Below are 16,892 nucleotides of genomic sequence, written 5' to 3' on the forward strand. Positions count from 1 at the left end.
AGAAGCCTTCACAAGATACAAGAGTCTTTCCAATAACTGCTGTATGTTCAGTTGCCTGGAATGCTGCTGACATCACAAGAGACATCAGAAGTACGAAAGAATAGGAAAATTGTTCTTACTAGACTTGCTTTTTAACCAGAAATGGAAATGTCATGCCTAGCTGACTTTTCATGGAGCATCACCTATAATTCGAATTTAAGTGCTGAAGATATGGGACCATGGTTTTGTATCTCATGAACAATGCAAATTTAAACATTTTATTTAAAAGAACTTCATTTAAAAAGAAAAATAGTAAATGGCACATCATGTAATTGCTATTTATTTTCATAAACATGAGGTATTTCAAAGTGCTATAAGACGCAGCACTAAATGTACATCGTTGGAAGAAATTAAACACAGAACTTTGCAGTTACTCAGTTCTATGCACCAAACATTAACAAATACATTAACTGGAAGAAACAGGCTAGGAAAAGGCATATATAGTAAATTTCTTTACAAAAGTTTCTTAGTTCAAAAAAGTGATAAAGTAATATCTACTCAAAACTTTCACAACTCATTTTCATACGAAAATATAAGTATCAAATTTAGTTATGTATCAGCATCATACTAAAGTATACAGGCAATGTAAGAATTAGTACAGTACATAACAGAGATTAACAATATATTTGTATACAAAAACATGCTCCTCAAACATTGAGGTATTACAGTACTTAGGTATGAACTTCCAGTCTAATACTGGTAGCAAAAGCTACCTCTCATAACCCAAGACATGTACAAAAGGCAAGTGTGTAGATGGTATTTACAGAAAATTCCCACAGGGGTACAAAATGTCAGCCCCTAAAGTAACATCTGTTAGAACATAAGCACCATAAAACTTAGGAATGAACATTTTAAAACTCAACTAGATGTCATCAGCAGCTCCAAATGCTCACAACAATGAAAAAAAAAAAAATCCCCACCATCTACAGTTCTTATGAGGAAAAACAAAGGCAGTCCATTGTTGTTTGGTAGTCTTGCAATAAACTCCTTGCAAGAACATCCATTTGCTCCGTACCCGGATAATATAGTTTGTCGATTACTTCTGGGACTGGATTGGAAGTAAAACCAACATTCTTAACGTCAAAAAACACAATTTTTTTTTAAAGAATCAAAAATGTGCAAAGTGGCAATGACTGTCCTGGTCAGCCAAAAAAAAAAAAAAAGACAAAACAAAAAAGAAGTTCAGCAAGTCCGCTTGTATTCTATTTTCTTTAGCAATTGTTGTTGCCTGGCTTGCAATTTTTCCTTTTCTAGCAGTAACTTCTGCTCCTCTGCCTGAAGGGAATGGACATATTCAGTGGCTTTTTTCAAGATCACAACTTTCGCAGCTTTCTCATTTTTAACCAGTTCTGGAACATGGTCCCTTAACGTGAGGAAACTTGACCGCAGATCATTACGCCGTTGACGCTCCAGGATATTATGGTTGCGTCGACGTTCACTATCCTCTGAATCAGAGTTTCGAGGACTTGAACTCTTAGACTTTGGTTGGATCGTGGGTTTTACTGGACGGGGCACCTCGATTTTTAACTTTTTCTGCGGTGGAGCATCTTCAGTCTCCATGTATGGAGAAGGAGCGGCATAATTATGCTGCTGGTGAATTGGTGCGCAACGCTTTAAAATCAGTTCATTCTGCTGTGTCCTGACTGATGGAAAAGTGGTATTTTTAGGACCCACTGTAATAGTAAGGGTAGTAACAGCCTTGTTGGAGGAGGAGCGTCTTTTCTCCACTGTCACAACATCTATTTCTTCTTCCTCATCCTCTTCCTCTTCATCTTCATCATCTTTTGGTAACACAAAATGGAAAATAAAATAGACGTTACTCTCACAGAAAACACTCTGAAGGAGTATCAACCGAGATGTATTTATTGACAAAATATGTATAGTAAAAGCAGCAATGAAACAACTGATGGCAAAAACAGGCTGTGCCTACCATCTGTAGTCAGATATAGATCTAGAAAAGTATGTAATATACATTAAATGACTGAACAACAGTAATTTCTTAAAGTTTAATAAGTGCAATGAGTGTTTTTTAAAAACACTTCTAATTTGCAATCAAAGCGGGGCTGCCACCCACATAATCACAGAAGCAGAGAAGCCTTTTTAGACAGAATGTATGTATTTTGAATGGAATCGCAGAGCTGGGACACAAAAAGCATGCACAGTGCCACAACACAGCCCTTGCTTGGTAGAAAAGCAGCCGGAAAACGAAACAATCGCTGGGTTTGTTCTGAGGCAGAAGGTGAAGCTGCTCCAGCCGGGGACCCTTTAAGCCGGCGCTTGGTGCTCTGCCAAGAAGACAGCTGTTGGAAGTGCTTCCTCACCCAAAGCTGTCAAACCCGACATTAAAGGGACAGCAGGCTTTCAAACCCGGGACGGATCACCAAGTTTATGGCAATGGTCATACGGACCAGCTCATCTACCCATGCAAAACCACGTTTTGGCCCAAGGGGACCTCTCTGCAAGCACGGACAGGAGATGTTTCTGGGCATTTTAGGTTCTGTCAGTGCAAGGGCAAGCGCTGCTGCGGGAGGTCACCAGCCTGCTCTAGCCTTCCCAAATCACGCCTAAAGGCAACACAGTCAGCCCTCACGAAGCCCATCCCCAGAGTGACAGTGGCAGCCCACTCTGCCCACTAGCCCCCGCAGCTGGGGCACACCAGCCGCAAGGGGCAGGACAATGTAGGGGAGCCCCGGCGGGTCCCCAGCACCACACAGCCCCACAGGTCGGGGTTCCTGCCGTGTGGCTCTCCCGTGCTTGGTGCTGCCGGGACACGACGCCGGGAGCCAGTGGGCCGCCCCGGATGCGCTGCCCGTGGGGCCTCGGCCGCGGGGTCCCGCCGCTGCCGCCTGCCGGCCGCCCCGCCCTGAACGCCGGTGCCGCCCGCGGGGACCGAATCGGGGCGCAGCCTTCCCGCCTGCTCCCCGCTCAGCCCGCGGCGGGCGCGGAGCCGTCGGCGCCCGCAGGCAGCGCCGCCAACCCACCCCCCACTCCATCCCGGAGACGAGGCCGCCGCGAACGGCGCTTACCCGAGTCGCTGAGGGTGTCGTCCCCGGAGCTGCTGCTGGCCCGGCTGTCCCCGGCGGGGCGCGGCGGGCGGCTGCTTCGCGGAGTCCCGCCGCCCGCCGCTGCCACCGCCACCGCCTCCCGCTTGTTGACGGGGAAGGGAAAGACCACGGCCGGGTCCACGCACTCGGGCACGGCGCCGCCCAGCTCCGCACGGCCGCTGGCGGCGGCGGGGCTGCCCGCGGCGGCTCCCGGGGGCGGTGGCGGGGCGGCGGGCGCCTTGCCCTGCAGCTTCTCGCTGACCGCCCGCTCCAGCTTCTCGCGGGCAGAGAAGCCGCTCCACATGCAGTCCTGGATGATGATGGAGTTGAGGTTGTTGGTCACGCCGAGGCCCGTCTCGAAGAAGTCCCCTCCGTCCGAGCCGCCCCAGAGGTCGGCCTCGGGGGGCAGCAGGAGCAGCTCGGACGCCCAGTCCAGGGGGTCGGTGGGGCGGCAGCCCCCCAGGGCCGCCCCTCCCCACGGCACCGGGCCCCCTCCCGGGGGGTGCTCCTGGAGCCCGGCCCGGCTGGGAGACAGGGGAGGGGTGGGCAGCAGCTCAAACTTTTTCCAGATGTCCTCCCCGGGGGGAGCGGAGTCCGGCCCGCACAAATAAAAGTCATCTTCGTCCGGGTAGAAACAGGGCTGCAAAGAGTCGAACTCGAGGTCTGGGTTTTTACTGACCATTCCTGGCATTACGGGTCTCCTTTTGTTGATCCCTGGGTCAATGGTTTTAGGTACAGGTTTTATGAGTATTTCCACCAAGGGGGAGAGATTCTCCCAAGACCTGAAACTAAACCAAAAATAATAAAAAAAAAAAACAACCACAATTAAAACACGAAGAAACAAACAGACACGAATGCGATTCCCTTCCTCTTAACCGAAGGAAAAAAAAAATCCCATCATCAACAGCAAGAAAGAGGAAACCTTTTGCAAGTTCAGAAAAAATGCATCTCACACACCTTTCCTCCCGACTCAAGATATTCAAAGAAAAGCGATCAGGTACTGCTCCCACTTGCAAAGCTTTCCGCCTTCCGCGGCGCTCCGTGAGGACACACAACCAGCCGGCAAGGTACAAGGATGCAAAGCACCCCTGTGCTTTTGCACATAGCACTCGCCTGCTCTCCCCGAACTGCTTCAAACGCTCAGAACAGCCGAGTAACTGTAGACAGATGCAAGGCTTTGATACCGTAATCTCTCCAGAAAGCCCTCTTAATATGCCAGCAAAAGTGGAGGAAGTTTACTCCTTTTGTCATCTGCGGAGCAGTGCAAAGGGGAGAGGAGAAGGATGCAAAAAAGGGGGCGGAGGGGTTCTTTGCAACTTCGCAAATCGCCAGTTCATTCACTCAAAGCGAGCCGGAGAAATCCGCACAAAACACAAGGGGGGGTGGGGGGAAGAGAGGAGGAGGGGAAATTCAGCAGCAACAGAAATTATCAAGCTTATGTAATAATCTCACGCACAAAAACACATTAAAACCACGCCGGAGCCACCAACAAAGCCTCCTGATTTGCCAAGAAGGTACGGGAAGTTTTTCTCCCCCTTTTTCCAGTGTAAGACAAGAGCAACGGAGAGGTTGCAAGGACAACTTTGTGCATTTTGCCACTTCATGCAATCAAACCTACAAACACGCCAGCTTTCCAGCCTTCTCACCTCCGCAAAGCGCACGCTGCTGCCCTTACCTCGGTCGGACCCCCCACTCACTACCCACGACCAGTCAACCATAGCCCCATTCCTCTGCCGAGACCTCAGTTGCATCAGACATTAAAAAAAATGAAAAAGTCCGAACGAGACATTCAGCGTCTCCCTTCAGCTCGTTTAAGGTAACGCGTTCTGATGGTTTCAGAACAGCTGACGCTGAAACGGAGACCAAATGGGGAAAAAAAAAAAAATCCATTAAAAGCCTTATGATGAAATGCAAAGAAACGAGCCCGGCTCAGCTGCTCTCCCCCTGCCCCGCCCCCTGATCACTTCCAGTATTGTACATTTTTCTACTCGTGAAAAACATTAAACCGTTAAAAATGTAAAGCAGTAAAGAGGCACCTACAAAACACAGGCGATCTCAATGCGACAGTTCCAAAACAAAACCAAAATACCCTCCAAGATTTTCTTCTGCTCAATGAAAAACCCATTCAGGCAACTGCAATGCCTCTGCGCTTCCTTTCCCTTCCCATCCTCCTTAGTTTAGCAACTCAACCGCGATGTGGAATTGTATTTATTTGATTGGGTTTTTGTCCTCCTGCTTATTACAGCCCAGACCCTGCAGCTTCCTCTTCTTACCTCCTTGGTGATGGTGGTGGGTGTTGCAAGGGGGAGGAGTGGCGGGAGGGAAGGGGAAAGCAAAAAAAAAAGAAGCGAGGGGAAAAAAAAGGCAGATGATCTTGTATGTTGCACTTTACTGAGCGCCAGCCCGCCCGGCCCCCGCGGCTGGCCCAAGCCTCTGCATTCACCCTTTGCTTGCAGACAGATGACTGTCACTAGCTGGCTTTGAAGCTTCTGAATATTATTAACCCCCCAAAAAGGCATTAAAAAACAAAAGCAAAAAAAAAAAAAGCAGCTGACACACCCGGGGAGGGGAGCATTCAAAAAATAAAATAAAAAAAAAGCGAGAGCAACCTAACCCCACCTCCCTGATTTCCATACAAGCAGGGAGGTGCCTGGCATTTGGCGCCAAAAGCCCCATTCGCTCTTTATTCTCTGCGAGCAGAATGAGGTCCCGCTCCCTGTGCAAAACCGCCGGGGGCGGCCCAGCGAGGGCGCCCGGCTGCCGGGGGGCCGGGGCTGCTCCCCGCGCATCCCGCCGCGGCCGCGCTCTCTTTGTGTCGCCCCCTCCCGCGCCACCCCGGCTCCCGAGCTTGGGGGAAACGTCGACTCCGGGCCGCCGCTCCGCACCCGCGGCCGCCATCTCCCGCGGAAACACCCAGGGCAATTAGAAATAATAATAAAAAAAAAGCATAAAGGAAGTGGTTGGACTAGGGAGTCGCTTCGACTCGGGGCTTTGTAAATAATTAGCAATAATCACCCTGCAGCGACGGCCTCCCCTCGGGCGAGCGGGGCTTGCACGCCGCCGCTGCTCGGGCTGCCCCGGGCGCGGCCGCTGGGCCGGCCCGCGCTCCCCGCGCACAGCGCTCCGCGGCCCGGCCCCGCAGAACGGGCATCGCCACTGGGCGGGAGCCGCCGCCGTTCCGCTGCCGACGGCGACACCTTGCGGAGGGCCGGCAGGAGCGGCGGCGCGGCGCTCGCCCGGAGCCCCCGCGCATACCCCCGGCGGCGGGGCACCCACCGCTCTCTCGCCTCCTTTCCCCGCGGGCGCGGGGGCTGCGGCGCAGCCGGCCGCGGGACGGGACGCGGCGGGACGGGAGCGCGGCGCTGTCCTCGGCGGTGCGCGGCGGCGGGAACGATCCCGAACCGGGTCCGGCGGCCGCTCGGGGCGGTGCCTCCTCGCTCATAGGCTGCAGGTTGAGGCGGGGACTTGGGCGTCGCTCGCAGGGCGGCTGGTGGCGGCGGGCGGCCGCTTTGTGTGCGGCGGCGGGGGCGCCGCGGGCGGGGCGCCGCCTCCCCGACCCGCCTCGGCCGGCGGTGGGGCCGGGCCCGGGGTCTGCAGGGCCGGCGGCAGCGGGACGCCTGGAGGGGGGACGGCGGCCCCGGCGTCGATGAAAGCGACTTGAGGCGGCGGAGGCTCCTCCTGAGAGGGGAGAGTGAACCCTGCGCCCCTTCACCGCATCCCCACGGGGACTTGGGGCTAGCTGCTCTGGGAGGTGCTGCCGCTCCCTGTCGTTATGATCCCCCTGGCCTCCATGTTGCACTTCAGTGTCTAAGGCCAAGAGGCTCCACCGCCCTCTCAGTGTCCCGTGACAGCCTTGAGAATTGTGTGTGGTGCCCAGAGGGGTGCTGAAGGCAGCTGGTGCCCGGGGCAGCTGCAGGGCTGGCCGGGCACTCCCAGGCAGGCCGGTCTGCAGCACAAGGCTGCGTGAGGTGGCAAGATGGCAATGGCTGGCCTGTCTGCACTGCCCATGGAGGCTTGGCTGGCTGGGTTGGCTGACGAAACGTGACCACTGCTTTGAAACAGCCTCAGCCAAGGCAGTGAGCTTCTGCTAGACATTTTGTTCCCCCAGCTTGCTCCTGCCCACCCTTCCCCCGCAGTGTGGAGGTGACTGGGTGCAGTTTTGTTGAGGAGCCTTCAGTTGGCTCTGATGGGGAGCAGAAAGGGCACCTGGGACAGAAATCCTCTGTACCAAAGCTTCTGAGCGGGCGTGATTCCGGTGGGGGGTGCTGAAGGTGACTTTTAGATGCTCCGCCATGAGTTACATCTTGGCTGGGAGGTACCAGCTGGCTGGAGTCAGCTGTGGAAGGGGCAGCACGACATAAAGCAGAGGAGCCCTGGACCAGCTCCTGCGGGGGCTGCAGCCAGGTCCCATGGCAGCAAGCTGCAAGGATTGCCTGAACTTTGTTGATTTGGCCTCCGTTCCTCTAATGCACTTGGATTCAAGACAGAGCAATTCATTGATTAGCTAATGTGTGCTCGATACTTTGAAGATGTGAAGTCTTGTGGAAGCCCTGAGCTTTATTCTTTTCTATTTGGATGATTTGGCTGGACAAAAAAGGTGTGGGTGGTTGATATTTTTTCCCCCTCACGTTTCAGTAGCCTTGAACATGTTGCGGCTTGTGAGCAGACACGAACAGTTAGTATGTGTCTCACTGAAGGTGTGAACAATTTATTTATACTCATCAATCGAGGACCTTCCTCAGTTTAAACAATTCTATGATTTGTTCCTTTAAGACCTTCTTCAGTTTAAACAATTGTATGATTTGCTCCTTTAAAGTAATGCTTTTTGTCTTCCACGTTTCCTTTAATATTTTTGTATATGCAAATATTGCTGTGTCCGTACTTTAGAGATAGATAGACATAGGCTGCTATCTGATTTATTGTTAATCCATTATAAATTCCTCAGCAGCCTTTTAAAATTTTCCTTTTGCTTTTTTCACACTTCGAGGAAAGTTCTACTGTGGTGTAGCATATCTTTTGTATTACCCTGAATGAGAACATTTATGAGGGGTAACACTCAAGAAAAATATTTTCGAGTAACTTTCACTGTCAAGAAAACCCCAACCAACCAAAAACCCCACCAGACAGGAAATGGAAAGTAGTACACTGAGAAACATTGCCGTTTACAAGCAGTAACTCTGTTTAGGTAAAAAGACGTGTTAAAGCTCCAGATCTATTGCATTGTCTTGTACAGCTGAGAAAGACAGGGAAAACATTGTGCAAAGCTTTGGAAGGACTGCGCAAATCTTTGTGCTGTTTTGGCTGACACTTTGGGCTATTTTATCAACATTTACTTTTTCTTCTCTGATCCCTTCTGTCTCTGAAATGGCACATATCAAGAAGCCTCAAGGCAAATGGAAACCTGAAATTACTTGTAGCTACTGTGAATTTATTATTATGTCATTTCACTGAAAAAAACTTGGGAATTAAGATGTGCTGTAATACAACTGGGTCCCAATACAGACCAGTTGTATAGCAAGTATTTTAAGGCATTGTAATAATTTTCTATCTGGAAAAGTAGAAAAAGATGTATAAAAAAGTGTATAAAAGGCTGAAAGATACTTTTGCTTATGCAGTGGTAAGAATCTTAAGTAGGTCCTGTGGTGTTTAATTTGACCTAACAACGAGCCTGACAAAGCACTGCGCTGAGAGCTGGGACATACACACCTGGTCGAAATACATGGGTAAGTTACTGGTGTTCAGGGCTACTGAACATTTGCCCTTTTGTCGTTATCGATTCATTAGGGAATGCTGTGTAGGGTAAATTTCTCTGGCCACACATACCTGTCTTTCACCCTTACAGCCTGCAACTACCAAGAAGATTAAAAAGAAACAGGGCGGTATTACTCGATATGAGTGTGTTTATCTTCCTAAGTGGCATCCAAACTTCAGTACATTTCTGAGTTTTCTTTCACTAGTCAGAAGTAATATATATATTCTCATGACTCCATGTTGAATTGTAAAAAGGATTTATAAAGGGTTTGCTCAGTTGGGGGGGAGGTGTGTGTTCTGAGCGCACTTGGCAAAAGCATGACAGAATTGGAATGATTTATCCCTGTTCTGTCTCAACCAGCAGACATGACATGTGAAACTTTCTGTATAGGGCTAGAAACAACATAAGTATGAACAGTCGTGGACTTGAGATTTTAATTTATTTTTTTTTTCTTAAAGAAGGACCTGATACACTACGTATTAGATAGCAGTAGTAACATTTTCAAGAGGATTAAGTATTTGGAGGTAGCTGTTAACCGTTACAAAAGCTGCCAGATGTAGAGCAGCAGATTTATTCCTGGATACCTTTAGTAAACTTGCTAAGTAGATGTACTGATCCCTGCTGTGTACCTGCTGAGTGTATGTAATCTAAAATATTTCTCTTGACACTCTCCCTGAAGGTAGAGTCTGGTATTAGTTTTACCCTCATTCAGGTGAGACAGGGTAAGGAACTTGCCCGGTGTCACGGATGGAAATGGAAGCAGATTTTTCCCCAGTGTGCTGGTTTCTACCTCTGACTGTTACAATTGCTTTCCCACAAGTTCTGGCAGAGCCTGTCATCATCATCCATTAAGATGGAAAGAATAGTGCAGCCTCCCAAAGATGTTGGATGTCACTTCTGCAAATAATGCCATCACCAGTGCTACATTCGCAGATGGTCTTCTGACATAAAAATTCTGAAATATCAGCCATAATACCTAGTGCTTGTATAATGTTTTACAGGACCAAGACATTATACAAACACAGACACTGAAAAACTTGAGTTGTTTCACTTAGAGTCACCACAGAGGTCACTAGCCAATCTCACCTCTGCATTCGGAAGCATTTTAAGGTGTACTTCATAATCAGAGAACTAATTCTATTGAATTAAAACTAACTTTGAGGTGATACTATTAATAAGAAATACTCTGATAATAGAATATCACTCTGACTATTAAAAACAGAGGAGGTACTGCATTTAACTGGGTAACTATGGCTGAATGCTCCACCTTTAAGTATTCCTAGATATATCAGAAGCCGTCTTTCAATGGTTAGTGAAAAGAAAAAGAGCTTTCTTCCTTCTGTGTTTTTTGTGGACATTCAGTTTCTTCGAAAACGGTTGTGTAGACTGGCGTTCGTGTGCTGGTCTTCTCCCTCAGCTTCCTTTCTAGCTGCTCTGGAAGATTTTCATTAAAACCAGAAGGACTGGGAATATATTTTTTACATTTGGCAGAAGCTGATGGCAGTTGCTCAGGAAAATAACCTACTTGCAACAGATTTTTCAAACCCTATATATGGCTAGATAAACATCTAAGCATTTGGTATCTTGCAGTTGTGTTCTAAAGCAAAACAAAATAAAACAAAAAGAACTTCAAAAAGTTGCAGATAAGACCCCTAAGGGAAATGTAAAAGAAACACAGAATTTTGAGAGCCTGGTTTCTGATGGCTCTCTTTTATGATAATTCTGGATATCTAATTAAGAATAAGGTTATTAAGTTTTTCTTGGTTAAAATATTCATAGGATCTCTGTTTTCTCTCTGGTTCCCAATTTTAAAGAAAACTATTAAGAGTTTAAAGATTTTTTTAGACCTTTCCCCTCAGTAAAGTTTGGTTGAAACTGCTTACTGAATTCAAAAATCATGTCAATGAATGACAGATAACTCTCTTGAATTGGGTGGTTTTTTGTTTGTTTGTTTTGTTTCATTTTTTTCCTCTTTTCCTCTTCTCCTTTTTTTAGGTAATTAGACCAAGAGGAAATCAAGTACCTGAATTTAAAAATAATGAATTTATTACATTTCAACATTGAAATATTTCCTTTGTGCACAAAAAATGATTGTGCAGAAAAATACCTCAGTGCTCCTCTTAAGCTGCCAGAAGTAACATTATTAGTACAAAATCTGTGGATAAATTCACTTTTACAATATTGTAACCCCCACACTTTATTACAGTAATTGCTTCCACCTAAGTGTATACATAGAGCATGAAAATATATCCTGATTTTAAAATCACTTACAAGCATTTCTCATTCTTGCCAGTATTCCTTTATATGTGGGAAGGTTTAACTTTACTAAGTTAAATCGCTGAAGAAGTGTCTGCTACTTAGTCATGTACAGCGTCAATGACATAAAATCTCATGTTTTTCTTGTGTTATATTCCTGGTTTTATATATACAGGTGACACAATGGACACATCTGATGTGCACATGCATTTCAGGACAGAAGCTTCAGCAATGTATTTTTTCTGTAACAGGTGAGCAGGCCAGTTAAAAATGGCTTGATGGTACATAATTAGAGCAATGTTAAACTTGTTTTTTCTTAGAATAGTTTGTAATCTTTTTCAAAAAGTTAACAAAAATAGATCAATGCAGTTGCTTATTTTCCACTTAAAAGAAAAAAAATATGGTGAATGTAATTCACGTTCGGCACAGTGAGACACTAATCTGTATTACCATGCTGCAAATACACAATAATTCTCATTACCAGTATTAATGTTGCAAATTTATACCGTGTCCTTCAGCCACTGCAACTGTGGTAGACCTCCTGGAGGGTCATCATCTTTATAAAATAATCTCGTCACAGGTCTTCAGTTTTTCTTTGAAAGTCAAGGGTTTGAGCCTATTCAGTCAATACCTACTCTGCTGCCTGCTAAAGCTAGGGAAAAACTCTTTGGAAAATTAATTTATTGAATCCCAGGAGAGTCATCCTTATGTTTTGCAGTTCGTGAATATGGAGAGAACAATGCTGATGGGCAGTCTCCCACTTCTCTTGGTCCACTCCAGGTCATAGGCAGGTGGGAAAAGGACTGCTGAGGTCTGGCAGCTTCATCAAGTAAGTTTTTCTCCTTACAGTGGTCCTTGGTAATGCTGCGATGACACTGCATCATGAAGACTTGTTGATCTCAATTAGTTTAATTCTCTGAAAAGCTTAGTTTAGTTAAAATATTCTTAATGCCACTGCAAAAAAGACTGGGCACTGAACACTGGAAGATCTTTGGGGTTTTTCAAGCATATTGTAAAATGGGTTACTTACGTAGTTTGTCCCCAATTCTTAGAGTTTCTCTTCTACCTGCCCCGCCCCCTGCCTCCACTTTGTCATTATATATTCAGTCATGTAGTGGCTTGAAGCATTGCAACATTTGATGTTCATACGTGCTCAAATGTTTTAGCTTTTTTTTTCGAGCAATCAGCCATTTGTGCATGTTTATGCAAACTCACTTGGCTGTTTTTGAAACTTTAGCTCAAAATATTTCATTGATTGCAAAGCCTTTTAAATAATTCATTATCGTGAAATATTTTACCTGATAATTCACTGAGACAAATGTGAAATGTGGAGTTGGGAAGGTAAAATTATAACCAGTCACATAAACCTGTCTTCATTAGGTCCCTTTCAAACATCTCCAAATGTTACCAATAGAGAAAGACATCCTCGGAGACTGGTTTGAAGCGTGAATTCTTTAGTTTTCAATTGGAATCTGCTTTATGTTTGAGAGGAAGGCTCTCATTTCCTGCATCTGAGATTCATTTTTAAATGCAAGCTAACAGGAAGATTAGCCTTTAAGGACTATTAGTGACTGGCCTGAATGGTGTTGGTGACTAGAACATAAAAGGGAAAAAAATAATATAGACTGGTGTGAGTGAATAAGGGGATGCATCAAACCATTCTCAGCTGGCGTCAATTGATATGGCTTCCTTCCATTGGGACTGTGCCAGATGAGACCAGCAACAGATCTGTCCTGTCGTGATTCCAGCTTTAGTCTTGGGCCACAACTTGAAAGTACTTTTCTGGATTGTGTAGTTTGTTCGTATTTTATATGCAACAGATAGAGCCTTTACTGATAACCTGTGGGACATTCTTCAAAGCTTTGCCATAAAAAACTGTTAACAACAAAGGAAATGCTTTACACTTACTGCAGTAATGAAAATATCTTTAGACACATTAAAGGCCTTTATGGAGATTTGATGGTTTTATTATTATTGCCATTCCCACTTTAGTAAATCAGCGTGTCAAAGTTTTGTTTATTTACGTGTCACAGAGGTTATAGATGTATCTCTGGCTCTAAGCAGAATTGTACAAAGCCCTATGCCACAACCTTGGGATGTCTTTACCATTTCCTCCTCCTTCTGCATGCCTTCCACAGTCTCCCAGAGAGAGCTGCCCGTGTCCTTAATGTCACTGGGGCTAATTCTCATGGGCTTCTGTGAAACTCTCAGCCCCCCAAAGAAGGTGTTCACCTCCCGGTGAGAAGAATGATTGCTAGAGATAAGAAACCGGACTCAACAGACTCAGGTTTGCATCTGTTTCGGAAACTCCTACAATTTATTCATATGTTTAACATATTCACATGTTTTTCCAGGGAAATGCAAGATGATTTTGTATGAACCACAGTCTGCAAGGCAGAAAATTGCTTTGAAGTGAGCCATGATCAATAGGAGGCTGAAAGAAGTGTCTTGTTCTGATCATTGTATGTAATTATTATAAAATTATTTGACAGATTACTGACTTTCAGAAGTAGAGAGTTTTAGAAGCAAGTGCCACAACAAATGTGGTTTATGAATTTTTTTTTTCTTTTCTTTTCTTTCGATTAACCATTTATTGTACTGATCATATTTAACATTGGATTCCTCCTGCTTGCAGTGTTCTGCTGTGAACGTTTTAGGGCCCATCAGTATTGTAACTTTGGCCTTGGCTGTGTATGTGCTGAAGTACCTGAACATACATTATAAGACCTAGAGCTGTCAAATTCCCCCTAAACCTGTCTCTCATGGCATTATAAAGGCAGTTCTGCTGCCTCACTCCTCAGTGCCTAAAGTGACAGGGAAAGAAAGAGAGAAAACCTGAACAAGAAGCATCCAGTATGTAGCAGCACGTGCGTCTTGTGGCCACCCAGAAAAGGGTATGAAGCAGAGAAGAAAAGGTTGCATACAGTTGTGGATGAATTGTATTATAAAGCATCATAACAAAACAATTTTCTTTTAAAACTGCTGACTTGTTTTTGCTTTTATTGAAATGAGTTATTTGGTGGCCCTCAATGACTTTTGACTTAGGTGGCTTGAAGTGTCAAGGCAGAAGAAGCAGTTAAAGACAGGATGTCCTTGCACCCCTTAATTAAAAGAGATTAAAAGTGTTGCTATTTAACTTTGAGCCGAGGAAGATGGAAAACATGTATTTAGTGTTGTTTCCACTATTACACAATTATATCCTTGATTTTTGACTGTTTAATTTCCTTTTTGATCATTGTGTAGGAGAGATTTCCTTGTTTTACTGTTAACTGAAATACCCAAAACTGTAATCGTGGTTTGATAGTGCACAGCTATGTTTATGTGATCAGACTTTACATGTTAAATGTGTTTTCATCGGTAATCTAATATTTATGAGCCATTACAGTATTGAGGTTTAGCTAGAGGTTTTCTGTTCTGATAATGCATATGTTTGTTTTCCAGTGACATAATTTCATTGCTAAGAACAATTTTTGTTTAACAGAACTGAAGTATTCTTGATATCCGCAGATGTTATTCTGTACAGCATTGGAGTTTAGAATAGATGGGCCACATACAGAAATGTATATTATTTCAAAAGAGCTAAAATCTATATTATAATAAAGGAAGAAAATAATGGTGAACATTTATTATGTTTTGTTTCTATCCTGACACTACCCAGGTTTTCTGACAACAATTTTCATTGCACCAGTTTCAGAGTGCTAAATATGTAGCATTTTGGCAGATATCCGTGTACTTTGGAAAAAACATTACTGAAATGAGTATTTTACAGCAATTAAGAAAAGACCATGCTTTGGTAGTTTAATGTATTTACAAAAAGTAGCAAAAAAGTGAATATAGGTAAACATATCAGTGGGAGAAGAGTGTTGTATTTATATAGAAGTATGTATCTGTGTATATATTGATGTTCACGTATGTGAGTGTGTGTGTACAAGTGTATTTTTATACTCCGACTTAACCTATAATAAATGTTTAAAACATGTACATTTCAGAAACGTTTAAAAAAATGACATTGAATCCTTGTCTATACTGTTTTTCTTTCTTATAGGACAACCCGCAGTATTATTTTAGTTAGCAGCTCTTACAGAGATTTTAGAATATGTCTACATGGGGCAGTAGAGCGTGAAGACCATCCTCAGCTCACCTAGACTGGGCTGATAAATCTGTGAAGCACATTGCACTCTTCATAGCTCAAGTACTAAAAGATGTAATATATAAATGTACTTGCCTGGCTCACTGCTCAGGATAGTGAGTTTTGTCCCTTTGTGAGGCTCAGCATCATTGTGAAACTTCTGTAGTGTGTTTCATTCTGGTGCTGGCTTAATCAGTGCCAACCAGCCAACTGCATCATGCTCCAGTGAGCTGTGTGGATGCACCTTGTGATAAACAGTGATGGTGTTTTTTTGTCTTAAGCTGTTAAAATAAAATAGATATCTCATCTTGTTCACTGTATCATTTTCTTATTAATCTTCATACTCACCTTTTAGACCTATGAATTTGTCAAATATTAGGCAGCAGAGTTGGACTGATGGTAGATGATGATAATTCTAAGGTAGGATGAAATGTAGTATGGAAGAGGGTGTCCTAGGGTTTTGATTCTAGTTTCAGCTTAACCTTTTGAACTGCAGCAGGTCATGGGCAAGGTCATGTTAACTTTCATGTTAACTTTTTGTTTTGCTCACCTGTAAAACAGATAATGATGACTAGGACCTCTGTGAAGTGTTTGGAGAACTTCAGGAAAACTGAATATTGCTAATTAAGCTAGTAAAAACCTATTAGATTTTTGTTTTGCAGTATGTTTCTATGAATGTGATGAGGGAACAATACTCTGCAATGAAGGTAGAAACATTCTACTATCTAGAAAGTAAGGCTAAGTGCTGGAATGAAACAGGAATTCATTTCACCTTAAGGGATGGCTACAGTGCAGATATGTACATCAGAGCTAGTCATTATGGGCTGCCTTTCTAGTCAATGGAGAACACTTGCCTCGATTCATTTGACTTACTTTAGATGTCTGCTTTAAGGTGAGATGAATAATGCCTTATGAATAACACTCATTATATAATTTAATCTTATCTCCTGCCATAGAGGTACCCACAGCTGCTCTGTATTGGTTGTGGTTGCTTCTGTTTGACTAAACCACCACTTTCATAAAGTCCTTTTTTAAGACTAATTTAGACAAGCAATTCAGAAGCTGGAGTGGTGATACTATTTTTGTTTCCCTTTCCTTCCCACCCATATCTTAATATTACCCTTCAAAAATATTTAATGAAGCATATAAATAGCAGTTGAAACCACTTCTCATAGAATATCATCATCTTTGGAAATAAGTGCTGAGTGTTGGTCAGCAAGTGCTGTAAAAAATGAAAGGTAAATTTGGCATGTGGCAGCGAAGTGCTGAAGTGGTGATTAGTTTTCTGACAAACAGATGAGGCTGGTTTGGCCAGCTGTCAGAATGGTTATATACGCATTTTGCTATATTATTCTGATTGTATTACTTTTGGATTTGAACTGAAGTCAGGGTAATTACATGGAAAGATGTGTCACTGTTTAACAAGGTTATAAAAATGTGTGCTCTGTTTCTGCTCCACTTTGTGTTATGCAATGGCATTTCTGCCTGGTCTGTGAAATGTGCCATTCCAGTCATTTACTTGCTAGCTGTAATGTGAATTCAAGGTTTTTCAATATATTTACAAAAATATATGTTTTGACCTTTTTGGAACTGGAATATTATTATATAGAGAGAGTAATGACATGTTAAAACTATGTTATTTGTTCAAGCTTGTTCTCATAAAATTATCATT

At 44.3% G+C, this 16,892-nt stretch overlaps 1 protein-coding gene across 1 annotated transcript; it reads right to left on the reverse strand.

The window, feature by feature from the left end:
* Window positions 1–809: 809 nt before the first annotated feature.
* On the reverse strand, window positions 810–4,202 carry MYCN (MYCN proto-oncogene, bHLH transcription factor). Its single transcript, XM_080341168.1, has 2 exons — window positions 3,066–4,202; window positions 810–1,820 (listed from the first exon to the last, which is right to left on the reverse strand). Exons 1-2 carry the CDS (start codon window positions 3,772–3,774, stop codon window positions 1,222–1,224), a joined length of 1,308 nt encoding a protein of 435 aa, XP_080197294.1. The 5' UTR covers window positions 3,775–4,202; the 3' UTR covers window positions 810–1,221.
* Window positions 4,203–16,892: the final 12,690 nt, after the last annotated feature.

Source organism: Nesoenas mayeri (genome assembly GCF_963082525.1).
Source record: "Nesoenas mayeri genome assembly, chromosome: 3".
NCBI classification, from domain to species: domain Eukaryota; kingdom Metazoa; phylum Chordata; class Aves; order Columbiformes; family Columbidae; genus Nesoenas; species Nesoenas mayeri.

What these genes read in the sequence shown, in the direction of transcription:
- MYCN (XM_080341168.1), bottom strand. Translation starts at nt 3,774, where the DNA reads ATGCCAGGAATGGTCAGTAAAAACCCAGACCTCGAGTTCGACTCTTTG. An exon ending in CGACACCCTCAGCGACTCGG is followed by an intron (nt 1,821 to 3,065) that starts GTAAGCGCCGTT and finishes TGTTACCAAAAG; the next exon opens with ATGATGAAGATGAAGAGGAA.